We start from the raw sequence: 26,126 nt of genomic DNA, 5'->3' as shown, positions 1-26,126 counted from the left end.
AGGGGTAACTTGTATTAGTCTGATGAGCAGGAAACAGCGCCAAGGTCCCAACTGCGTCCTCCCCTAACTCAGCGCGTCCCAGAACTTCCTGCGCATGCGTCACGTGGGGTTCTGCTACTACATCCTCCGATCCAGCGGGTCCGGTGGGGCTGGGACCCTGTTTTCCTAATCAGCTCCCAGGAGGCAGAGGCTGCTAATCTGCAGACCCACGGGAGCAGCAAGGTCCCCAACCCACCCGCGCCTTCCCTTGCGGCACAAGCAGGCTTCCCTGGCAGACTCAGCACGGCAGCAAACGGGCTGGCCTGTGCCATTGGCCCTGAGGGTGTATCTCAGGGAGGCCGACCGCTTTCAGCTGAGACAGGCTGGCTGGGATAGGTAACCGATACAACCTGAGTCCAACCCAGCCTTTGGACTCTCTCATGGTTGGCTAGTAAAAAAAAAAAAAAAAATACATTACCTAGTAGCCACATTTGTATATAGTAAAACCCTATAAATGGTGTCCCCAAATGCACTTGTTTAACACAAGGGGTTGCATTGCTGCAAGGTTAGCAAGATGACCGGGGACAGGAGCCAATAATCACCGGTCCTATCACAGCCCCAGTGCATTTTGCTGGGGTTTCATTGTACTTGTTTTCCTGTAATCCCTCACTACTTCATCTCCGAAGGACTTTTCTCTCCTGTTCGCTGGGGAGGAAGAGAAACCCCAAGCAAACCCTGAGTTGTTTTCTCAATATAACTTCCTTGAAAGTGTGGATCGTGTGTTTAAGTAGCTGAAGTCACGGGGGCAAACTGTACCATTCAGGTATGAGGATAAGCACAACAGTTTAGAGATAATGCATGCATGGAGTCAGGGCAGAAATCCCCCAAGCCTTCTAGAATAAAAGCATCACTGATCAGAATTAGGTGACTCACTTGCTCCTACCTGAAGATGTAATTAAGGGGGCGCCTGGGTGGTTCAGTCAGTTGCGCTTTAGACTCTTGGTTTCAGCTCAGGTCATGATCTCAGGGTGGTGGGATCGAGCTCCCCCTGGAGACAGGGGCTCCGCGCTCAGCTGGGAGTCGGCAAGTCCCTTTCCCTCCCCCTCTGCTCCTCCCCCGCTGCATGCGTGAGCACGCGCTCTCGCTCTCTCTCTAAAATAAATAAATAAAATCCTTAAAACATAAAATAAAATAAAGATGTAATTAAGGAACATCTAAACATGGCAGCTGTAATATGAACTATGGCGCGAGTTGTTTCTAACAGATGAAAATAAAATTTAAAAATTAAGATAAATTCAAAAAAAATTTGAGATTCTGCCCAAAATTCAGAGCCGGACCTTGGCCAAGCGCCGTAACGGGAACACGAACAAATGACAACTAATGTCTCAACAAGCACCTACTGTGCGCCTAGCCCTGCACTAAATGCCTCCGGGGCGCTGTTCTCTCCCGCAGGCCCGGCCACACTCGCACGGTGGGCACGGTGGGCACGGTGGGCACGCTGCTGAGGAAGCTGAGGCCGACGGAGGCTACCGGGCAGCTCGGAGGCGGAGTGAGAGCCAGAATTTGTAGCCAGCCCAGCACGCGTTAGAGCCCGCGTTCTAGCCCCGTACTGCCTCTGCCAGGTCACTTCCTCTGGCTCTGCTGTCAGCTTAAAGGGGATTCAGAGGACGCCCGCGGGGTTCAGTCGGTTAAGCGACCCAACTGACTCTTGATTGCGGCTCAGGTCATGATCTCAGGGTTGTGAGATCGAGCCCCGTGTCAGGCTCCACGCCCAGCCCAGCGTGGAACCTGCCTAAGATTCTCCCTCTCCCTTTGCCCCTCCTCCCCTAAAATAAATAAATAAATCTCTTAAAAAAAAAAAAAAAAGGCGGGCGGTGGGGGTGGGGATTGGGCTTCATTATTCTGAGGGTGGCTTCTGGCTTTAACATCACATGACCTCCAGTGCCCCAAGTAGGCACCCAAGGTTTGGCCTCACGACTTTGGCCAGAGCTTTGGTTGCTCTTGAGTCCTTTGGCAGAGCTGTCACGCTCCCTTGGGTACACCTGGATCGTCCGAGCAGCCGGGGGCTAACGGTAACTACATTCTTGTTGGTGCAGAACAGCTGCCAGCGGCAGGCGGGATTTTTAGGCCTGTTTAGCAGATCCTTTTGACTGAATCGGCATCACTTTTGCAGTGAAATGAGTCCACCCTCAAGGTGATCACATGCTGATACTCAGTTGTGACTTTTCTTTCTGAATGTTAATGATGGTAATGAATGTTATTAATTAGCCTCTCGAGTGTGATTAGAGGCTTAAGGGTAGACCAACCCTTTCTGAATAGTGTCACATTTTGCAAACATTATTTTGACTTTTCATTGTCAGCCAAGGGTGGGGCAGGCCCACTGTAGTCATGAAGACACGCGCTCTGACTCGGGGCTCACATGGGGCCCCCAACCCCGACTTCAAACCCCGTCTCCTTCCGCGAGGCCAGCAGGTCTCTCAGCATCTTTCAGGGGCCGGTGAGGCCCAAACCACAAAGGGGTTGTCTTGTCACCGCATTACGTCTGCGGTGATGGTGCAAAAGCGGGGAGGAGAAGCACTGTCCCTGATAGAGCAGGGGCGATTACTGTTAGGAAATCGTGACCCGCGAAGGCACATTGGCTGCCGCGAGCCCGAGGACGGTGGCTTTCCCACGGAGAGGCGTGCTGCGTGCCAAGCCCAGCGGCCCGCTCCTTCTGTGGAACGCCACCATTGCTTGAAACACGGCCGGACGGACAACCTGTGGTCGCTCGGACATGGGTCTGGCAGACACCTTCTTGACAACGAACGAAGTCAGTCTCTCACTTCAAGAGCAACTGACTGTGTCAGTTGCCAGTGAAAAAATGTGAGCTTTCAGGCAAAAATTAGAAAAATTTGGATTTTCAGATACATTTTGGAAATGCATCTGCTATAGCGAGCTGACAGTTTCCCAATACTCAGAGACTGGTTTGACGGGATCAGATATTTGGCAATATTAATAAATGTAACTTTAAAATACCACATAATTAAATGTGTGGGAGAGGGCAGATTTCCAGCACGTTCTGCCACTACAGCAACAGAGACTTCTCTGCCCTTCAGTGAGGGACGGCCATGACCTCCCAAGAGGGCCTCAGCATGAGAGCCCCAGGGGCGGGGGTTTGGGGATTCTTCCCTGGGGGGCTCTGTCTCAGCTCCAGGAGTAGCTGCTTCTCATGTTTGCTATTCCGTTAGCGCCCTCTTCATTTCCTACTAGCCGGTCCCTCATTACTCCAACCCCTGTTAGAGTTAGTAATTCTCGATACTAAACTTTTCCTGTTTGAATTACTGTGTGGCTTCTTTCTCCTAATCGGATCTAGGCTGATACAGTAGGCCTTGCAAGCCAGTGCTGGGAACAGAGCCCCAGGAAGAAAAACCAACCAGTACAGTCATTACTGAGAAGGAAGGGGATTCCTGCCCGTCCCCCTCATCTTGGTGAGTGGCAAGAGCTGTTTACTTGACATGGGGGAGGAGGGTCTGGGTTGAAGGAGAAAGTTTGGAACAGCTCTTTTAGGTATAAATAAGGAAGTTAAAAGTTAGAACCGAATAGTACCCACATTTTGAGAGTACATAGTTCTCTCACCTGGGAAGAGTTTTTGTGATGTCATCCCTTCAGAACAGTTAAAAAGTTTGGGAATGAATGCTCCAACGAATCCAGGTTTGGAAGTAGCTAAAATAAAGTTAGCAGGTAAGAAGTTAACAACACAGGGCGCCTGGGTGGCTCAGTTGGTTAAGCGACTGCCTTCAGCTCAGGTCATGATCCTGGAGTCCAAGGATCAAGTCCCGCATCGGGCTCCCTGCTCGGCAGGGAGTCTGCTTCTCCCTCTGACCCTCCCCCCTCTCATGCTCTCTCTCTCTATCTCATTCTCTCTCTCAAATAAATAAATAAAATCTTTAAAAAAAAAAAAAAAAAAGAAGTTAACAACACAGTACCCCCAGGGAGGACAGCAAAGAGGAGATCGATCATATCAGGGACGTGAACAGAGTTGGAGAACCTGCAGCTGTCACAAGAAGGGAAAAAAGATCCAGTGGGATATTGGACTGATCAATAAGGGTCACAGTCTTTTTATACAGAGTTGAATGTCTAAGAGCTAAAGCAGTTTAGAATTTAACCATGACCGTGGTCAGATGTAGAAACCTAAACGTCCATCCACGCATGAATGGATAAAAAGTGTGGTACCCACAAACAACAGAGTATTATCAGCCTAAAAAATGGCAATCCTGCCATCTGCAACAACACGGATGAACCAAAGGGTGCTAAGTGAAATAAGCCAGGCATAAGGGACAAATACTACATGATTCCACTTATATAAAAATTTAGGACGGTAGGTCTCATGTTGTGTTGTTAACATACACACAAAAAAACAAAACAAGGCGCAAGGAAACTTTTGAAGGTGCTGCTTATTAGCTTAATTGTGGTGATGGTTTCATGAGTGTATGCATATGTTCAGACTCATCAAATGGAACACATTTAATATGTGCAGTTTTTAGGTTAACAGTTATACCTCAATCAAGCTCTTTTAAAATAATTTTTTAAATCGAAATAAAAATAATAAAAAACACCCAATTAAAAAAACAAAAAAACTGGGGTGCCTGGGTGGCTGAGTCGTTAAGCGTCTGCCTTCGGCTCAGGTCATGATGCCAGGGTCCTGGGATCGAGCCCCGCATCCGGCTCCCTGCTCCTCGGGAGGCCTGCTTCTGCCTCTCCCACTCCCCCTGCTTGTGTTCCTGCTCTCGCTATCTCTCTCTCTCTCAAATAATCTTTAAAAACAAAACAAAACAAAAAACAAAAAAGAACTTAATGGTGAGCGGACAACCTGAAGATAGACCAAACTGAGTCGTGGGGGCAGAAAGGTCATGAGCCAGAAGTTTCCTGTTCCCTATGACACAGGCTGCCGTGGGGGAAGGGTGTGGAGAGCGCCCTACTGCTTATGGTCAGGCCAGGACACAAGAGCTTTAGGGACAGCCACTGAAAAACCTTGGCGAAAAATACTGCTCTGAAATTACACTAGACGCTTTCTCCTCTAACTGTGTGGTCTTTGGCAAGTTACTCAATATTACGATGAAAGGAGTTAGATACGTCACTACTTGAAATCCACAGGCTAATCCTGTAATGTTCAGGGCTGGCCACTGAGTACTTGCTATTTCCTCATCTAGAACAGGACCACCAGCCCAGGACAAGTGAGGCAAAGACTTAGTCTCTGGCAGGTACTTTTTGCCCAGCATCTTTCCTCATCTCCCTTCTTCTCTCTCACTCCTGGAATAAATGGTATAGTTTAGAGTTTCCACGTTGGACAATGATCTGATTTCCAGCAAGAATAAATACAGCTACGGGGCACCTGGGTGGCTCAGTCGGTTAAGTGTCTGCCTTCGGCTCAGGTCATGATCCCAGGGTCCTGGGATCGAGCCCCGCATTGGGCTCCCTGCTCAGCAGGGAGTCTGCTTCTCCCTCTCCCTCTGCTGCTCCCCCTGCTTGTGCTCTCTCTCACTCACTCTCTCTCAAATAAATAATTAAAAAAAAAAAAAGGAATAAATACAGCTACATTTTACATGGTGGTCCAGTACACACACAGCTATATGTAAATTCTGGGGTTTAAGATTTTATTTATTTGAGAGAGCGCACGTGTGCACATGAGCTGGGGGAGAGGGGGAGGGAGAGGGAGAAGCAGGCTCCCCACTGAGCAGGGAACCCCATGGGCCTTGATCCCAGGACCCTGGGATCATGACCTGAGCTGAAGGCAGCTAGCTACTAACCTGAGCCACCCAGTAGTTCAATCTGTTTTATAAAGAAAACTGAAATGTACTGGATGTAGTATTTTTCTATCCTAGTACATCTTTCAAAGAGGTCATGACCCCCAATTTGACATCATGACCTTCTAGTAGGCTGCTATTTGTAGTTTGAAAAACACCACTACAGAGGAAAAAGGGGACTCATGAATTGATTATAATCTGAAGAAAACACACCCTGAGGTCAACACTTCCCTTTGATCTAGTCAATGTTTACTAATTATCTTTTTTAACTGAAGTAAAACTGACATATAACATTAGTTCCAGGTGCACAATATGACTCGGTATTTGTATACACTCATTGCAAAACGATAACCACAATAAATCTAGGTAACATCTACCACCATACATAGTTACAGAAAACTTTTTGTGATGAGAATTTTTTAAGATCTACTCTCCTAGGAACTTTCAAATATGGAATACAGTATTATTAACTATAGTCACCATGCTGTACGGTACATGCCTATGACTTATTTTATAACCGGAAGCTTGTACCTTTTACCCCCATTGCTCATTTTGCCCACCCCCACCCCCTACCACTGGCAACCACCAATCTGTTCTCTGTATTTGAGTTCCTTTTGGGGGGGGGAGGGGGTTGTTTAGACTGCATATATGAGATCATACAATATCTTTCTCTGACTTATTTCACTTAGCATAGTATCCTCAAGGTCCATCCATGTTGCCACAAATGGCAAGATTTCCTTTTTATGGTTGAATAACAAGTACATACATATATATATACCACATTTTCTTTATCTGTTCATCCACTGATGGACACTTGTTTCCATATCTTGCCTACTGTAAATAATGCTGCAATGAACATAGGGCATACTGTTTTCCAAAGTGGCTGCACAGTGGATTCCCTTTCCTCCACATCCTCACCAACACTCATTTCTTGTCTTTTTGATAATATCCATTCTAACAGGTGTGAGGTGATATCTCATTGTGGTTTTGATTTGCATTTCCCTGATGATGATGTTGAGCATTTATTCATATGCCTCTTGGTGCTTACTAGTTACCTTAATTTGTTTTTCAGACCCTGGAAAGAAAGTGTGCTATGCAAGAACCCCAGTGCCAAGATCCCATCATTCACATTGACCTCACACTTTCTGGAGTAATACTTCTCATTACAAATCAATAAATCCGGGCGCCTGCTCAGTCATTAAGCGTCCACCTTCGGCTCAGGTCATGATCCCAGGGTCCTGGGATCAAGCCCCGCATCAGCACTGGGCTCCCTGCTCAGCAGGGAGTCTGCTTCTCCCTCCCCCACTCTCCCTGCTTGTGTTCCCTCTCTCGCTGTCTGTCAAATAAATAAAATCTTTAAAGAAAAAAATCAGTAAATCCACATCTGATACACATCAATGTCATGCAGGTTAAAAGTTGACAGCATCACCGGCCCAACAGCTCCTAGATCTGGTGAATCTCATTGCACTAAACTGTGCAACACCAGACTCTTCAGTCAAAACAAAACTTCCTCTCCAGAACATTTCTCTCTCGCGCGTTATTGTGAAACAAGACAGCAATTTGCAATACTCAACTAAACATGATGACTCAGCATGGAAGTTTAGTTCAATATGGTTTTATTTAAAAATCTGCGAAGCTGAAGGAGGAACCTGATCTTTTGTTAAAAGGAAGCAATTTTCACAGTATAGATTTAGCCATTTTAGCTTTGTGTTGAATAATAACAGAAACTGAAGTTTCTGTTCAGTCCTCACTCAGCCAGGTGCTTGGGATCTTGTAGCAAGATAACACGTTCCCTGGTCTGAACTCATAGGAGATCCCCTCACCCAGGTGGAACACCAGTTCATCCCAGGCAAACACACGAGGTCTTACTTTCACTGCTCTACACAGGGCTCTGAAAATCCTCAATTTTAAAGTTGAGAAAAATGTGAAAGGATTCCTTAACTCATTGCCTGCAACAAACCCAGCTACTTTTTAATTCTTGACAGTTACAATTATAAAATACTTGCAATTTATAAGATGTTCCATATTTAATGGAACAACCTGAATGTTAAAAAATTAGATCAAGTAACATGCTTTCATGTTTTAAAACGTTACTTAATAAAACTTACTAAGACAAGATATGCAGCATTTTCTTGTACTTGGTGTTATAAACTCCTACCGACGATGGCTACTTGATGGTCAAAAAATAAATAAAAAAGGGAAGAAACCATATATACTGATACATAACAATGCCTGCAGGGAATGTCCTGTTTTAAATTTTGGTACTGGAATTAAGCCTGGAAGAAGAAAAAAAAAAAGATCTACAAAAAGCAACACCCATGTTATTTTAAATGATGAGGTAGATTTTTTTCCTATGCAGTAAAGTGAACAAAAAATGCATACAACTTTCAAAATCTTTTTTTTTTTTTTAAAGTTCAGGTTATAGTCACTTTCACCAACAAGACATTCATAAACTATGAGGTGGAGAGGTCATCCTCAAGCAGGCTCTGTACTTGGTATGGTACTCGGAGAATCAACAATCAATCTTGGATCAATCAACTCTCTCCAAAAAACAGTGATCTGAGGAAAAACACAAAATATTTGGTTTAGAGGCTTCCTTTGGAGATCATACAGGTTTCAGTCGGTTAAAAACTTCAGTCAAGTAAATTTCCATTTGTGCAGAATGGTTGAAGACCTGGAATGATCTGAGTCCCAGTAAGCTGAATTCAATTAAGGTAAAAGAATTGTTTACCTAGAATGCAACTACACTTTACATTAAACACATTTCCCCTTTCCTTCATTTCCAGGGAGGGTAGGGATGGGATGGGCTGGGTTGTGGGGCAGCTGGTTACCCAGGGTCAATAGGATTTGCTCAACAGGACCCTGTGGCTCAGCGGCCCACAGACTCTTCACAGGCAGATGTGGCCCTTAAGGGTTATCAGTGGACTCCTTCTGCTCGGTTGCACAGCTCTATCCTGTGCGGCCTGGAACTAGGAGGCGGTTCATGTTTTACCAAGAGCGAACAAATGCTAACACTCGGCCATGTGGACGACCCATGAGGGCCCTCTAGTGTCAGAGAACGGCAGCTCTGCTTCAAGCCCCAGTTTAATAAAGCAGAGAGAGGATTCCAAGGTTAATTTTCCAATGTAGTTTCCAAGAATACATTTCAACAAAAAAGTGAAGAGGCATACGTTGCAAATAAAAAAGTTCAGGAGACTTGGCCAAATCTGTTGATCCTACCACAGACCCTAAAAATGTGTTTTTGGAATAAATCCCTAAGAGTGTCATCTATCCTAAAGACAAAGGAAAACATAGTCTGGTTAGGGTTTCTACAAGTTTACATTTCTAAAATGTGAGTTTGCAATACTGAAAGTTACAGAATAATATCCATAACATTTCAAATATAAACACCTTAAGAGGAAGCATTTTCTTAAATATAAATTCTATTTAGTTTAATGCTAGCATAGCCTCGTCAGCAACTCTGCAAGTCTTGCTGCCTAAAAGCTCTAAACCAGATATTTCCTAAAATGGCAATTTAAGGATTTAAACAGAAGTCAAAAGACAGAATCATCATTTTATGTCATTCCTCAAAACCATCTATGCTGCTGTAAGTCAGAATCACGGTAACATTTGGGAGATAGTAGTGACTGCAAGGAGACATGATGGAGATTTCCAGGGGGGCTGTTAACGTTCTGCTTCTTGACCCAGGTGCCGGTGACATGGGTATGTTCATTTATGACAATCCTTCAAGCTATATACTATACATACTTTTCTCAATGTATGTATCAATAAGGTTTTTAAATACACTACTCTTCTCTACTGAAGCCCTTACAAATAACTATGTTTTTATGCAACTCTACAGTCTTCAATAAGACTTTGTTATTTGTGCACCTCGTCATGTAGGCTCTTTGAGATCCAAGATGGCACCCTAACCTGGCACTGGGCACTGAAACTGCCACCCTGTAGGCAGACCAGAGATCCCAGGGCCGAGATCTTTTATGACTTTAATATAGGCAGTTCAGGAAGCCTCAATGTCACCTTCCAGACCGCCAGCAGCCAGTCGAGAGAACAGACAACCAAGCGACCCCAAGAAGAGAAGCGCGCCTACCCTCTTCTCCTGCGTCACAGCATATTCCACTACCTCAGTTCCATTTTCGTTGTGATAAACCAAATCAAATTTCCCAGGTTCTTTCATGGCTGAAACCAGACGGTAGGAAGGAGAGACAATAAGTCATTTCCCAGTAGTGAAAATGTTCCTCTACAGGGAATTTATATCATTAGAAAAACAACCACAAACAAATTGTCCATTGATGTGGAGGCTGGGTACACACATGAAAGCATGGAGTGCTCAGTGACAGGAGACCCTTAGAAAACGCTGTAACAGCAGACGAGAGCTTCTTGGCCATTTATCAGAGACAATCACTCCTTCATCGAAAAAAGAAATGAGCTTGATACACTGTTATCAGTACTCTCAGAAAAGATTATGTGTAACCATTAGATAATCCAAAAGATAATTGATATGTTCCAGCCGGGAAAGGTAATCTGAAACTGCAAAATTTGTCTATCTTGCTCTGTCCTCAGAAATTAAACATACTTACTACTTGGTAATACAGCAGTCCTCGCTTTGTATGGTAGTGCGGGGTCATAAAAATGACCATGCAGGCTGAAATTATGTAGAACAATCTGAATAATCAAGGGGGAAAATTATGATGGTCTCGTGACATTTTAAAAATTGTCGAAACATTAAAACCTCTACTGTACTGAGAGACGAAAAGTAGCAAAACTAATACTTATTTAGTACACTGTAATCTAAACCACCAGAAAGACAGAATTAGTGTTCTATTTCTTTGTTAAGAAACTTATCCAGGCACCTGGCTGGCTCAGTCGGTAGAGCATGCGACTCTAGATCTTGGGATCGTGAGTTCGAGCCCCGCTTTGGGTATAGAGAGGACACAAAAATAAAAAAATCGTTTGTTTTTTTTTTTAAAGATTTTATTTTTTTATTTGACAGAGAGAAAGACAGCGAGAGAGGGAACACAAGCAGGGGGAGCGGGAGAGGGAGAAGCAGGCTTCCCGCTGAGCAGGAGCCCAATGCAGGGCTTGATCCCAGGGCCCTGGGACCATGACCTGAGCCGAAGGCAGATGCTTAACGACTGAGCCACCCAGGCGCCCCTAAAAATAAAAATCTTAAAAAAAAGAAAAGAACATGCTATTATCAAGGGTCGTCTGAACAGTGCTCGCCTTCCTGTCACATAACGACAACACCAAGTGAGAATCTTTTCTACACCTTGCAGAAGCAGCAGGCTCCTTTCTAAGTGTGCATCAGCTTTCAGTATTTTATCCTTCGAGCTCTTAACATCATCATGAAATAGCTCTTAGAGCTGCTTTGCTTCTTTTTTGCAACTGTGTGACGTTTTTGCTGATGTCACTTTGGGGACCTCTTCATCCCTTCTGTCACCACCATCCTTCCTCATTTATGTCAAGACGTTTACATGAGGGGCACCTGGGTGGCTCGGTCATTAAGCGTCTGCCTTCAGCTCAGGTCATGGTCCCAGGGTCCTGGGATCGAGCCCCGCATCGGGCTCCCTGCTCAGCGGGAAGCCTGCTTCTCCCTCTCCCACTCCCCCTGCTTGTGTTCCCCCTCTCGCTGTGTCTCTCTGTCAAATAAATAAAATCTTTAAAAAAAAAAAAAAAAGAAGTTCACATGAACTGCAGTGCCAACATCCCCACGGTCAGCTGTTTCTTCTGACCCCACTTCACTTGAATTCCACTTGGATGTCACCTCCAGGATCATCACTTTTTGTTTCTTTGTTGTACTCTCAGCCTTGTTGACCAATTCCCTACCTCAACGTCCATTTTTGTAAAATGCCATGTGGGTTTATCCCTGAGAGACAAGGAGGCAGCACAAGCACACGCATTGCCGTGTGTCTGGGGAGGGAGTAACAGACGCACAGGGACCAAGCACCGGGAGACCGGGAAGTGACATGACTGGTCACTGACCGTGATGTGCACCTGTTATTGACATAGTCGTCTGTGGACCAAAAAGCTAGCAGTTATTCACAGCTAACAGCATCCCTAATGTCATTGGGAACTGGTGTTATTTAACCAAACCATGGTAACTAAAGGTCCTACAGATATATATATCAGAACCATGCAAAGCGAGGACTACCTGTATTTCTATTAGTGAACAGATAAAGCCACTTCTAGATGCTCCAAAGAAGAAAAGTTCCAGTTGGATGCTCTCACTGCCAATCACCTGACAAGCAGTGATCAGGCTGTATCCATGGAATCTGACCATGGACAAACTTCTCTGTCCACCATTCCTAGGAAGGGAGATTTCTTCAAATAAAACCTAATCAGAAGAAAGCTGGAAAACCAATTTAAGTTATATCTAATCATTTACTTAACATTTTAATTGCCTTAGGGCCTGCTAAGAAAAAGGGATCTCCCCTGCTCTCTGGCCAGGGACCCCTACGACACAACCCAAGTGAAGCCATATACAGTAAAAGCTCTCTTATTCCCGGATTTTAGAACCAATAATAGGTGAGATGAATCAGGGATAAAGCAGGGAAGCATTTGAAATAATATGTGAGAGTAGACATGCACATATACTTCAGACATTTTATTTTGACTTCACACACAAAAGTATGTTTTTTAAAAGAAACCAATTCTTTTAAAATAGAGCTGAGTAGGTCTTAGGAGCCTGCTGATTAGAGTTATCTTTCTTTTATAAACCATATACTTAATATATGTCTGCAATTTCTACAATTACAAGTTCTGAGTTTTTTTTAAAGGGATGCAAGAATGCAAACACTAGCAAGGCAGTCTAAGTTCAGGAACTTCCTAGATTTTTACCAGATTCCTCCCAATCTCTTTTGGCAGATCCATAATTCAATAAATTTCTTAGTTACACTCTTGGGTCAGCATTCAATTTGGGTTTCATAGAAATAATTCTTTTTGCAATCAGTGCTCATCAGTTTATGTCATTTTTATGAAATTACGTAATTACAGAAATAAGAACAACTTGCCTAACAGCTTTGGAAACAACTCCAACAACCCTCAGTGGACATACACCTCCCCTAGAGGGAGTGCGGGTCCCCAGGGCTGCTCTGTGCCCACAGGGGTAGGGGAGACTTGGTCACAGAGGCCAAGGCAGAGAGCAGCTCCTGGGTATAAAAGCTATTTAGAAACCAACGTAGATATGAAGAGCCTAAATTTTCAAATTCTTTTCTAGAAGACTCACCAGGTAAGGATGAAAGAATTTCTATATCTACTTGCTGGGTCTCTGGATTGTGGCTTAGTATTTTTCCTTCCTTTCAAAAATAAAAGTCCAAGTCAAAAACCAACATGTGAAACATTGAGAATATATTAAAACCACCGAATTATACACTTTAAAACAATTAAAATGGTGAATTTTACATTATATAGATTTTATCTCAATACTAAACCTTTTTTTAGGGGCACCTGGGTGGATCAGTTGGTTAAGCGTCTGCCTTCGGCTCAGGTCATAATCTCAGGGTCCTGCATCGATCGGGCTCCCTGCTCAGCAGGGAGTCTGTTTCTCCTTCTCTCTCTCTCTGCCCCCCTCACCCCCCACTTATGCTCTCTCTCTCTCAAATAAATAAAGTCTTAAAAATTTTTTTTAGGGGTGCCTAGGTGGCTTAGTCATTGAGCGTCTGCCTTTGGCTCAGGTCATGATCCCAGGACCCCAGGATCGAGCCCCACATAGGGCTCCTTGCTCAGCAGGAAGCCTGCTTCTCCCTCTCCCGCTCCCCCTGCTTGTGTTCCCTCTCTTGCTGCCTCTTTCTGTCAAATAAATAAAATCTTTATAAAAAAAATTTTTTTTAAATAAATCAACCTGTACGAGAAATAAAACTCCCACACCTCAAGCCACTATTTTCCCTGGTCTAAATCATCCCAGAGGCAAGTACCACACAACTAGGGACAGCCCCTATAGCCCAAAGCCTGCTAATTCTTCAAACTAGCCAATCCTAAACTACTTCCCCCATCCTGCCTTGCTTATCCCACGGAAACACCAATAAAGGCCCTGGCACAGGCTTTCTCCTCACTCCTGCTTCTGCCTCCAAATGACGTCCCCCAGGGACGCTTTCCCCCAGGGGCCCGCATGACATGCATTCCCTGCTCCCTCGGCAAACGTAAGTAAGAAATTCTTTCTTCATTGCACTGACTTCTGCGGTGTCGCTCAGTCTCCTCCATCGATTAAAATCCCGCAGGTAGGTGCGCACACGTGAGACAGGGTTGGAGCGGAGGAGACTACATTCTTTGAAGACAGATTTGACTTCTGAAGACAAGCTTCAGGAATAAAGCCAGTGATCAAGCTAGATAGCAGCACTTGAGGTCAAAGCAAAAATTGGGACTGATTTTCACTCTGCAAATGGTTTTGAAAATAATTTCCATAAAGTTCTAAAAATACCGGGAAAGTAAGCAAATAGCGTTCCAGGCTAATAACTGTGATGACCAACATCGATTTAATATGCATTTTTTTAAAAAATAAGTATCACCTAGACTTATAATTTGTAGAGGCTATAGGACATATGAATTCTGTATTTATCTATCTCCCCATATATCACAGAATTAAAGTCCTTATCTACCGTAAGGTGACAAAACATCCCAGTTTGCCCAAGACAGGTCCATTTATATTTCCTTCCAGGATAGTTATTAATATACTATTAATCCCTTTCATTCACAAGTATCCTGCTTTAGATGATAACTTATATGTCACCTATAATAAAGGGCTAAGATGAAAAATGTGATAAAATACCAATTACCTACAACTGACCTACCAAACCCCCTTCATGAACTGATTCTTCTTCTAGTCTGCTTTTGAGGAAAGGTTCTTACCAGGATTTTAAAAGTCTTCCAAGGTTTAAAAAAAAAAGTCTTCCAAGGTATCAACTCAGATTAAATCAAATCTCCTTGTACTTTCTCTGTATTACTATGTTAACATTATCAATTATTTTTTAAATGGACTTATATTCCATATATTACATCGAAATAAGAAATTATGCATTTTAACAAAATTTTGAATGGGTGAAAAAGGGAAAGAAACATGTGATTCTGTAATCCCACTGGAGTTAAGCTTTTATTGAACTATGATAAAGCTCATACCAACGTGAAGTCCCACACAGATGTTTAGTGAATAAATTCCAAGGATGATATTTGTGAATTACCTGTGGTTAATGGATAATGCAAAAGGGGCCATGTTAGACTGTAAGAATCTGCAGTAATTCACAATTATATAAAATAGATTCCTATGATGAAAATAATCAAATTTTCTGGCTGAGAGCTATTTATTATTTCCTTTCAAAGTTTAGGATCCTGGGGGAGTGGCATTCAAATAAGCTTGCAAATGTCTAAGCTGGTTAGAAGAAAATGACTTAAAAAAATTAAACCTCGTCATTGTCCTACATCCATCCCCAAGTGTAAGGAAAACAACACTGGGGCGCTCCACAGTGATATTATTAAAAAGTTTACATTTTGATAATGTTCCCATTTTCTACTTTACAACATTATTTACTCCAAAAAAGCAAAATTATCCATATTAGCAGTACTAAATACGACTTTAGCTTCTTCAAAATACTAACAGTTAGTTTTAAATAAAAAGCCTTACCTTATAGTCAGAGACATCAGGAGAATAATCGGACGTTAGTTCCAAAAGCTACAAAAGAAGAAAGAGCCCACAAATACACAAACTCTGCGGTTCCTCTCCTCTGCCCCTGAGAAAATGTGCCGGGTTGGGGCGCCCACCCCGCCACTCTGGGGGCCCTACCATGAACCTATGGCAAAACAGGGGTTCCAGTGGGAAAGGTTTCTTTGGTTTGGGGGAGGATGTTGGGGGGGGGCTGGTGATATGTAGAGCCTTTTTTACTGAGTACTTGCTATGTTCCAGACATTGGGCTAAGCCGTTTTTATTCATTCACGAAATAATAAGTAGGCACCTGGGGCGCCTGGGTGGCTCAGTCGTTGGGCGTCTGCCTTCGGCTCGGGTCATGATCCTAGGGTCCTGGGATCGAGCCCCGCATCGGGCTCCCTGCTCGGCGGGAAGCCTGCTTCTCCCTCTCCCACTCCCCCTGCTTGTGTTCCCTCTCTCGCTGTGTCTCTCTCTGTCAAATAAATAAAATCTTTAAAAAAAAAAAAAAAAAAAAGTAGGCACCTACTACGTGCCAGGCACGAGAACAGGACAGATATGATCTGGAAAGGTCTACATACATATACATATATAATCCTGAGCTGCTAACGAGTAAGTTTATTTGGAGGGAGGATAATCTTTTTTGTTGTAATTGTTGTGGTTTTAAAATATACCTTAAATGCAATCTTTTCTCCAACTTGAGGAGCAGCTGCTAACAGTGGTAACAAACTGTAGTCCTTCTTGTGTGTCTCTACTGGATTCTGAAAAACAGCATTAGTCATGGGACTCTGTTAATGGTGAAAAAAAGCGAACCCGTGACACCCACTCCAGACACACCCCGTGGGAGAAGGGGAAGAGGTACGCTCAGGAGAAACCACACTTGCCTGGATAATAGTAGATGAGTTCGTGACCATTTCATTTAATTGCTGGTGCTTCTGATATTCGGCGTTTCTATTTAACACAAAGGAAACGGCCTGCCCTCGGCCTCGGCCTCTCCCCCGCATCCCCCGACCCCTAGCCCCCTTCCAAGAAAGAAGGTCCTCTCCTCTCCCCCAACCTCTTCCCAAACTGGCGGGGAGAGTCACGTTGGGAGGAGGGGCAGGAGGGGCGGGTCTGGCACCGTTGGCCTCAGAATGCTTCCACGGGGCAGCGCCGGGAGTCTGCGAGCAGGGCCCCGGGCCCGGACAGCCTCGTCCTGCAAAGAGGCCTACCGGCTTCAGGAACCCGGCAGCGCGCTCCGGGGTGCTCTTGGACACCGTGCACTGGTCGTCTGACTCTGAGCTAGAGTCTGAACTAGAAGACGATGTTCTGGTTGTCTTGCCCTTGACAGCGGTAGAGTTAAAGCCAGTTTTGGCGGCCACTTTGTTTGCAGCTGTGTTTTTGGTAGAGGGTCCCTCCTTTGATGACTCAGTTGATATCTTCTCTGAGGAATTTCTGACCTCCAAGATGACATGGCTGAGACCATCGCTGGTTGATTCATGGTAAGACTCGGACTCTGAGGAGGAAATGGGACTCTCTTTTGTACTAATGCCCGTGCCACCTTTCCTTTTGGCTTTGACCAGGCTGTTTCTAGCAGGTGAGCCTTTCGGAGGACCACAGTTCGGGGTGGCCCAGTCCTTCACTGTCTGTGCTTTGGAAGACCTGGAGTTCTTTGTCCGCTTTTTATATTCACATTTCTCCTTTCTCTTTGGTGATTTTCTCTTGGTTTCTTCGTCATCACCATCCACTACACTACACATGGCTTTGTTTTTCCTCTTGCTTTTTTTCCTCACACTCAGATCTATGACAGCTTTTGGTTCTAGATCCAAGGTCTTATCATTATTGTTCTCTTGCTTCTTCCAATGCTTCTTTGAATTTTTGTAATCTAGTTCAGTTTCTTCACCCTCCTCCAACTTAAATGCCCTCTTCTTTGCTTTTTTAGGTAATAAATGACTATCATCACCATTCTTGATGGTCATGGTGTTCTCAGCAGCTGCTCTCTCTTCTAATTTAACTCTATCAAAACAACAAGCAAAAAAGCCACAGTGAGTAATTCATAAGCACGTCTCCAGGACACAGTTATATACTGGGATGGTTGTATATTATCATTGCCACTAGGCAATGAAAAAATGTCAAATCACTTAAGGACAAAAGACTCTTTTTGACAAAATGGCCTATATGGTATCACTTACGGTCAACTTTCAAATGACTAGTTTTATTTATTGTGTATCTACTGCATCCCAAATATTTTCTAGACCTTTTCTCTAATCTAAATGCCACCATGAAGTAGATATCCTTCATTTTAAAATAGATCACAAAATTACAGTTCAGACATGTAACCCGCCCAAGATCCACAGCTGATAAGCAGTAGAAATGGGATTCAAACCGCAGTTTGTCTAACTTCAAAGTTCACGATCTTTCCACTCTATTAGACTGCCTATCCCAAATGGTGATAAAGCAGAGTATCCATTTTTGTTTTTAAATGTGGGCTGCTTTTTCTTAAAATCAGATTTTACTTTTATTCTGTTGAAATTTAGGAAAAAATGCTCTAACAAGTTATGTTTTCTGGGATAGTGACAAGCCATCGTAAAATTCAATTCTGTGATTATTTATTTTATGTATCAACTTGACTGGGCCGTGGGTGCCCAGAGATTTGGTTAAACACTGTTCTGGGTTTGTCTATGAAGGTGTTTCTAGATGAGATTCACATTTGAATTGGTAGACTAAGTCAAACAGATTGCCCAACCCAATGTGAGTGGGCCTCACCCAATCCACGGAAGGCCTGAATGGAATTCCCTCTCTCTGCCCAACTGTCTGAGCTGGGACCTCAGCCTTCTCCTGCCTTCAGACTCAAACTAGGACTGGAACTTACACCATCAACAGCCTGGATCTCAAGCCTTCGGACTTGGATTGCAACCATATCATTGGTTCTCCTGGGTCTACAGCTTGCTAACGGTGGATCTTGGGACCTCTCAGCCTCCATAATCTCATGAGCCAATTCCTTATAACAAGTTCATATCTATATATATACATCTATTATCGCCATTGTTTCTGTTTCTCTGGAGAACCCTAACACACTCCATCCAAAATTGTTATCATAGTAAAGAAATTCTGTTGTTCCATGAACTGGCAACAGCTAATTCTGTTTTTTGTGCAGTCCAATGATGGACTGTCCCCAGTGTCAAGTACATAGCGGGTGCTTAAAATTGCCTGCTAAAAACAGACATTATACTTTTAATACATTTATATCCAGTTATATATTTCATCAAGTTTTTTTAGTGACCACAGAAAGATTAGATAATCATATTTGAAAAAAAAAAGTATAATTGGGGAATAAGAAGATACAGGCATTTAAAAACAATTTTTTATGGGATAGTAATCCTGTGATTTATCACAATGTGGTAGCTGAAAAAAAATCCACAATTACTCTTCAGAATACACAAATACACAGACTCATACAAATCAAAGTAAAATCAAAGCTACTGATATCAGGATAAAGACAGAAATAAAAGTCTGCAAGATCAAGGATTTAATTTATAAAAACACATTACTCTCGATTCCCAGGATGGACCTCAGCATCTAGCAGCAAGGAAGTAATTCTCAAATGGGCAAAAAGTAGTTTGGCATCCTGTGAATCTAAGAACTACTGGGGAACTTGCAGTATATTGGATTGTCCCTTGACATTCTTGATAAATTGGTTTTACTTCTAGCAATGTTATGATTCAAGCTTCAATCCTGAGGCAACCAGTTAGGACCAAATTTCCCATCAAACTTTGAAAATGGTTGCAAGACTCTCTGTTCAGTCCTGTAGTTTACTAAATCACTGGAACACAGCACCTGCTGCCATTCAGAGGAGGCTCCAACACCTTCACGCTTTCAAAACCCCGCCCTCGGCATCACCTCACCTATTCTGAAGACGTCGGATCTGTGGATATTGGCTTAAAGGTCCTGTGATTGTTACAGCCTCACTCACTCTCTGCTGTTCCTGGGGAGAATCATTTCCGTTTGGAACACAGTAAGATTGAGAGACAAACTGCCATCCAGAGGGTAAGAAATGGTTCATTAGGGTCTGCTGAGTTACCATTCCTTTCAGGGTGTACACTTTCCCTGGGAATGTCCTTCATTTCTCTTCCTGTATCACAGATAACAAATGTAGCCGTCCTTGTACGAAGAGAAGTGAATTAACTATGTAAGCGGTGCCTGGGTGGCTCAGTCGTTAAGCGTCTGCCTTCGGCTCAGGTCATGATCCCGGGGTCCTGGGATCGAGCCCCGCGTCGGGCTCCCTGCTCCGCGGGGAGCCTGCTTCTCCCTCCCCTACTCCCCCTCCTTGTGTTCCTGCTCTCTCTATCTCTCTCTCTTTGTCAAGTAGGTAAATAAAATCTTAAAAAAAAAAAAAAAAAGAGAATTACCTATGTAATTAGCAATAAAAGATTTAATTCCAAGAAGTTTTTAAAACAGACTCTTCAATGTTCAGGCAAACTCTTTGCAGGGCAAGCTGGGTGGTATTATCAAAATGCGAGGCACTCCCTTTATTTATTTTTTTAAGATTTATTTATTCGAGAGAGAGAGAGAGAGAGAGCGAGAGAGCATGCGCCCAAGCAGGTGGGGGGGGGGCAGAGGGAGAGAATCTTTAAGCAGACTCCCCACTGAGCGCGGAGCCCAATTCAGGGCTCAATCTCACAACCCATGAAATCACGACCTAAGCAGAGACCAAGAGTCTGACACTCAACCGACTGAGCCACCCAGGCACCCCAAAATGCAAGGCGCTCCCTTTAAATGTGCAATTTCCTTTCTAGGACTCTGTCGTACAGAAATACAGCCACGCCCAGCTGCACAGCCTGATACCCCAAACCCACTGCCTGCCAAGGCCAAAGTGACTGGATTCAAATCCTTCTTCTCCCACTTTAAGTAGAATTTTTAAATAGTACCTCAACCTTTCTCAGTTGTAAGACTGGGGACAGTGATAATAATTACAACACTCAGATGAGCCCCCATCTAGGTTTACAGCAGTGCCAGACTCAGAGCAAGTCCTCTCCAAATGCTAACTCTAATTTTTATTAATACAATAATTGTTAGTCCAGTGAGGACAGGAGTTGGCGGGTTTTTAATGAATTTGTCCCACCAAATGGAGGTGAAATCCAACAAGGAGAGTGAAAAGGTAGAGGTGCACCCTCTCTGGGTCCCCTCAGTTCCCTGCGGCCTCCCTCCTGCCTGGCTGCTGCATTATCACCGTCAGAGAGGTTAAGGTACTTGACCAAGGGAACACAGCTAATGAGTCATGATTCGAACCTAGGGTTCTGACTCCAGACCTTGAACTCTTAATCACTCTGCTCTCTTACCTTTCACACAATACTGAACAAAAGTAACTCATATTGTTGGCATAAATACAGACCTGTACAACTTTTTTTTTTTTTAAAGATTTTATTTATTTATTTGACAGAGAGAGAAACACAGCAAGAGAGGGAACCCAAACAGGGGCAGAGGGAGAGGGAGAAGCAGGCTTCCGGCAGAGCAGGGAGCCCGATGTGGGGCTCGATCCCAGGACCCTGGGATCATGACCTGAGCCGAAGGCAGACGCTTAACGACTGAGCCACCCAGGTGCCCCCAGACCTGTACAACTTTTCTGGAGGCCAATTTGACAGTACTTACCAAATTTTAAAATCTGACCAAAAAGTACCTATTCTAGGAATGTATCCTGCTGAACCACTGCCCAAGTACACAAGGCCGTACAAGGATGCTCGCTACAGCGGTATGTACCAGTGAAACACAAAACAACCGTCATGGGGAGGGGCTGGCTGGCTGGCTCAGTCGATGGAGTGTGTGACTTTTGATCTCAGGGTTGTGTTTGGGCCCCATGCTGGATGCAGAGATTACTTAAAAACAAAATCTTAAAACAAAACAAAACAAAATGCCATGGTCTAAATGTTTGTGTCCCTGTAAAATTTGTATGTTGAAACCCTAACCGCCAAGGTGATGGAATTAGGAGGTGGGGACTTTGGAAGGTGCTTAGGTCATGACGGTGGAACCCTCACGAACCAGATTCGTGCTCCTATAAAAGAGACCCTATAGCCCTCCCTAGTCCCTTCCACAGTGAGGGCACAGTGAGAAGGTGCCATCTATGAACCAGAAAGCAAGCCTCACCAGACACTGAATCTGCTGGCACCTTGATCTTGGACTCCCCGCCTCTAGAACTGTGAGAAATAAATTCCTGTTGTTTATAAGCTACCCAGTTTATGGTATTTTTATCATAGCAACCCAAATGAACAAAGATAACAACCTAAAAGGTCCATTTGTAAGAGGATGGTTAAAGAAATTGACATGGTCATGTAAAAGAATACTACATGGCATTTAAAAAGAATGATGCAGGGCGCCTGGGTGGCTCAGATGGTTAAGCGTCTGCCTTTGGCTCAGGTCATGATCCCAGGGGTCCTGCGCTGGGCTCCCTGCTCAGCGGGGAGCCTGCTTCTTCCTCTCCCCCTACTCCTCCCCCTGCTTGTTCCCTCCATCTCTCGCTTGCAAAAATAAAAAAATTTAAAAAAAGAATGATGTACATCACATACTATATACACTCAAATGAAAGATACCCATGATGTTAGGTAAAAAAGTGAGGTGCAGACAATATGTTTATTATGATGACATGTGTATTTAAAAAAGTATAAGTATATACGTTTGCATATGTATGGAAAAAATCTGGGAAGACAGATCCCAAACTAAACTGAGGATACTTCCAGAGAGTAGGGTGTGGGAAGAGTATGTAGAAGAGAAATAAGGGACTTTTTACCTTGAACTATTTTGAAGTATAAGGGTTTTTTTTTGTCTGTCAGAACAGAAAAAGATTCTGGGGGCTTGAGAGAATGGGCTGTGAGGAAATGGCCATGGGGAAATGGCCTCTCAAGCTTCCTACCACCTGACTCCACCTTTCCTCATTAGACTTCTCTCAGTACTCCCAGCAATCCCTACAGAATCCTTCTGCAGTCAGACTTACCTCTTCACCAAGTCAGTCTAGCTTTTGCCTCTACAACTCTCCTGGGCCATCTAACATTTCCATTTCTAACATGTCCATCAAAGAACTGCGAAAGTCCCTGACCATTTGCGTTCCATGATGATCTCTCCCTTCTCAATCATCTTCTGCACTTAGCAGCACACCATAGTATAATTACCCAGGCTGATGGCCTGCATCACACAAGAAGGTAATCTACAGAAGCATGAAACTAGTTATTTTGGTCCACTCCAACAATACTAGCAACCTTTAAGAAAAGAGACTATGCTTTCTTCTGTAGCTCCGAAGAAAGGTGAATCTATTGGAAGACAGAATGATTGAAAACCGGCAACCACAAAAATATACAAAATTTTGGGGCGCCTGGGTGGCTCGGTCGTTAAGCGTCTGCCTTCGGCTCAGGTCATGATCCCAGGGTCCTGGGATCGAGCCCCGCATCGGGCTCCCTGCTCCACAGGAAGCCTGCTTCTCCCTCTCCCACTCCCCCTGCTTGTGTTCCCTCTCTCGCTGTGTCTCTCTCTGTCAAATAAATAAATAAAATCTTAAAAAAAAAATACAAAATTTTTCCAAATTCAGTTTTTTCCTAAGGTCTGCCCCATTTACCACTGAAGCCAGCTGCAGAGGTATTTCTTACCACACCACAATTATGCATTTGAAGTGTTTAGGAGAAATTCTGCCTGCCATTGTGCTGTATTTATTTCCTATAACAGCTGTCATGGGTTGCTTTTGACATTAACTTCATTATAAAGAGTATAATTCCCAGATAATTCATTAATTGAGGTATAACTGCAGTTAGTGAGCAGCAAGTTATTAATTCATTAGGCAGGGGATAGTTCAGAAAGTAAACTTAATAGGAGGGGAGGCAGTCCTTGCAATTGATATTTAAGTAGTCCCTGAATTGCAGAAATAATGGAGAGCCATTACAGTGAAAGAAAAAGGAAAAAGAACTCTTTTTGAAATTTGGACCATTTCAAATTGTCTTTAGAAACAGCTAAACATTCTCAACAAATCACAGCATTCCTGATTTTAAGAGAGATACACATACACAAAGATGTAGTTATTGTTCCAAACTGAATTCCCTGATGTTCTGAAGAAATCTTATGAAATCTGACATGTTCTAAGGAACAGAATATTCAACAAAGAGCAAGCACAGGAAGTAGCCTGGTTCATAACTCTAGAATTTTTTCATTGTAGCTGACCTTTAAAAGAAGCCCTGAATAAATTAGTCAAAAAACGCAAACTGATATGATCATGTCTTACCATTTTATTGAGACAAATCAACCACACACGGGCAATTCATACCACAACAGCTCCTTGATACTCATCTCAGTACCATTTTTTTAATTTCCAAAAGCATATTTAAAACTATTTTATTTCTCAATTCACAACCCAAAAGGTCCCAAATACCTATTTAAAAGAACCACAAAACACCCACGTTATGACAAGAATGACACCGTAAGTCTGAGAAGATCTCGCAGGAGCACTAAGGTAGGACGAACCACACGCTTTGAAGAAAACGCGACTGTTCCTGTTTGCCTGGGTCCCCTGCACCTGACCTTGAGAGCCGCCAGGGGAAGGCCGGGTCTCAGGCCCTCTGCATCACGCGCACTCCACAGTGTCTCGCTAAGTGAGTGCCCGCTAAATCAGGGCGGAAAGAAACACAGGCCCGGCCCACGCACAGGATCAGGGTCTTTCCAAGTCTGGTCCACCAATCACCTGGCTCAGAAGCACTCCGGGAGAGGATGCTCCTCACCCTGCGGCTTCCTGAGCCCCAAGCCTGCCTAGACCAATCAGCATCTCCTGGGTTCACAAACGCGCAGCTTGACAGCCCCACCCCACGCCCACCCCCACTCCCCACCCCACACCCCCCACCCACGCGCGGCCTCCGAGGGCCGAGGCGCCCCGGGCGTGCGCAGGCGCATCCGCAGCCCGCCGCCCTCCCCGCCACCCCCGACCCCGCCGCAGCGCGCACCTGAGGCAGTCGTTGTCTCGTACCAGGCGCGCGCTCTCGGCTGGGGGCAAGAGCCCCCCCTCCAAGTAGAGGCCCAGGAGGGCCCCAGAACTGAAGCCGAAGCGCTGGCGGATGAGACTAATGAGATCCGTGACCACTCGGCATCTGTTCAAGTCGACAAGAAGCCAGAAGGCCGTGCAGTGCGGGGTAGCCGGCGGCGGGTAATCAAATTGAAGCCGTAGCCTAACCGTCTCGGAGGCCGCCATCTTGCCCGATGCTCAACGGAAGCCGAGAGACACCACAGGGCTACCGAGAGGCGTGCTCGGCGGCCCGCCCCCTGGGGCCTTTTAACGTATGCCCCCTATTGGCTCCAAGTGGCTACTACAGCCTCCGTGACCGGCAAGAACGCCGAGCGGGGTTGATTCGATTCCATTCTGTTCATCACGGGGCTAGGGAAGAGTGTAAGTGAGTTCCTTTCCCGCTGAGCACTGCGCAGGTCCGAATTTAGGCAGCTCTCTGGATAAACATGCACTTCTCAGTAGTTGGCTTCTAAGATAGTTGCTTTCACACGGAAAAGAATTTCAAAAAACACTAACTCCCAATACATTTTTTTTTAAAGATTTTACTTATTTATTTGACAGAGAGAGAGACAGCGAGCGAGGGAACACAAGCAGGGGGAGTGGGAGAGGGAGAAGCAGGCTTCCCGCTCAGCAGGGAGCCCTATGTGGGGCTTGATCCCAGGACCCTGGGATCATGACCTGAGCCGAAGGCAGATGCTTAATGACTGAGCCACCCAGGCGCCCCCCCCAATACATTTAATTGACAAAATTTTTCGTTGGAAAAGATACAATTCCCAATGTGTTGTAAATATCCACGTTTTAAAATAAAACCGTTAGGGACGCCTGGGTGGCTCAGTTGTTAAGCGTCTGCGTTTGGCTCAGGTCATGTTCCCAGGGTCCTGGGATCGAGCCCCGCATCGGGCTCCCTGCTCAGCGGGAAGCCTGCTTCTCCTTCTCCCTCTCCCCCTGCTTGTGTTCCCTCTCTCGCTGTGTCTCTCTCTGTCAAATAAATAAATAAAATCTAAAAATAAAATAAAATAAAAATGAAACCATTAATCAGAGCTTTACATGTGCCTCCTGGAACTTAGAGACCTGAGCAATATAATACCTACCACCATCCATATTTTAAAATATAAAAATAAGCCCTCTTATTAGCCACTAGCTAAGTAAATGATAAATTGTACAGCATTTAAATTTCCATTCTCTCACATAGTATATTAATTCCTTTAGTTTTCAAGACAAAGATATGAATTATAAACTATTAGTATTCCCATGTTGAAGAATTTTTTTAAAGTTCAGAGAGATGGGCGCCCGGGTGGCTCAGTCGTTAAGCGTCTGCCTTCGGCTCGGATCATGGTCCCAGGGTCCTGGGATCGAGCCCCGCATCGGGCTCCCTGCTCTGCAAGAAGCCTGCTTCTCCCTCTCCCACTCCCCCCTGCTTGTGTTCCCTCTCTCACTGTGTCTCTCTCTGTCAAATAAATAAATAAAATCTTAAAAAAAAAAAGTTCAGGGAGATGAAGCTACTAACACAAGGTCACTGAACTAGTAAGTGCTAATACTTTGTAGTCAGTGGAAACATTGAAAAAAAATGTTTTTGTAAATTTTATTTTCCTGTCACCTTATGCTGTAGGTCTTCTGATTGAATTATCATTACTATTAAGATCAAAATAGCACACATTTTGGTAATTATTAAACAGGGAAAATAAAATGGACATGGAAACATATCTATTAATGAAATAAATGGAGGTGT

General features: G+C 44.2%; 1 protein-coding gene across 7 annotated transcripts; it reads right to left on the bottom strand.

Annotated features, from left to right (window-relative positions):
- Positions 1-7,357: 7,357 nt before the first annotated feature.
- On the bottom strand, positions 7,358-24,616 carry COIL (coilin). 7 transcript variants are annotated; one of them, XM_036106092.2, is made up of 7 exons: positions 24,339-24,616; positions 16,275-17,385; positions 16,065-16,151; positions 15,373-15,420; positions 12,985-13,054; positions 9,780-9,938; positions 7,358-8,321 (listed from the first exon to the last, which is right to left on the bottom strand). In XM_036106092.2, exons 1-7 carry the CDS (start codon positions 24,581-24,583, stop codon positions 8,293-8,295), a joined length of 1,749 nt encoding a protein of 582 aa, XP_035961985.1. In that variant the 5' UTR covers positions 24,584-24,616; the 3' UTR covers positions 7,358-8,292. The 7 variants fall into 7 exon arrangements, with proteins under 7 accessions (XP_035961985.1, XP_035961988.1, XP_035962031.1 ...); XM_036106095.2 differs by having other exon boundaries at positions 9,850-9,938; XM_036106138.2 differs by lacking the exon at positions 24,339-24,616 and adding an exon at positions 23,923-24,150.
- Between the last annotated feature and the right edge of the window lie 1,510 nt (positions 24,617-26,126).

Source organism: Halichoerus grypus, chromosome 2, assembly GCF_964656455.1.
Source record: "Halichoerus grypus chromosome 2, mHalGry1.hap1.1, whole genome shotgun sequence".
In the NCBI taxonomy this organism is placed as follows: domain Eukaryota; kingdom Metazoa; phylum Chordata; class Mammalia; order Carnivora; family Phocidae; genus Halichoerus; species Halichoerus grypus.
Note: the sequence above shows the minus strand (reverse complement) of the source record. Positions and strands in the feature narration are given on the sequence as shown.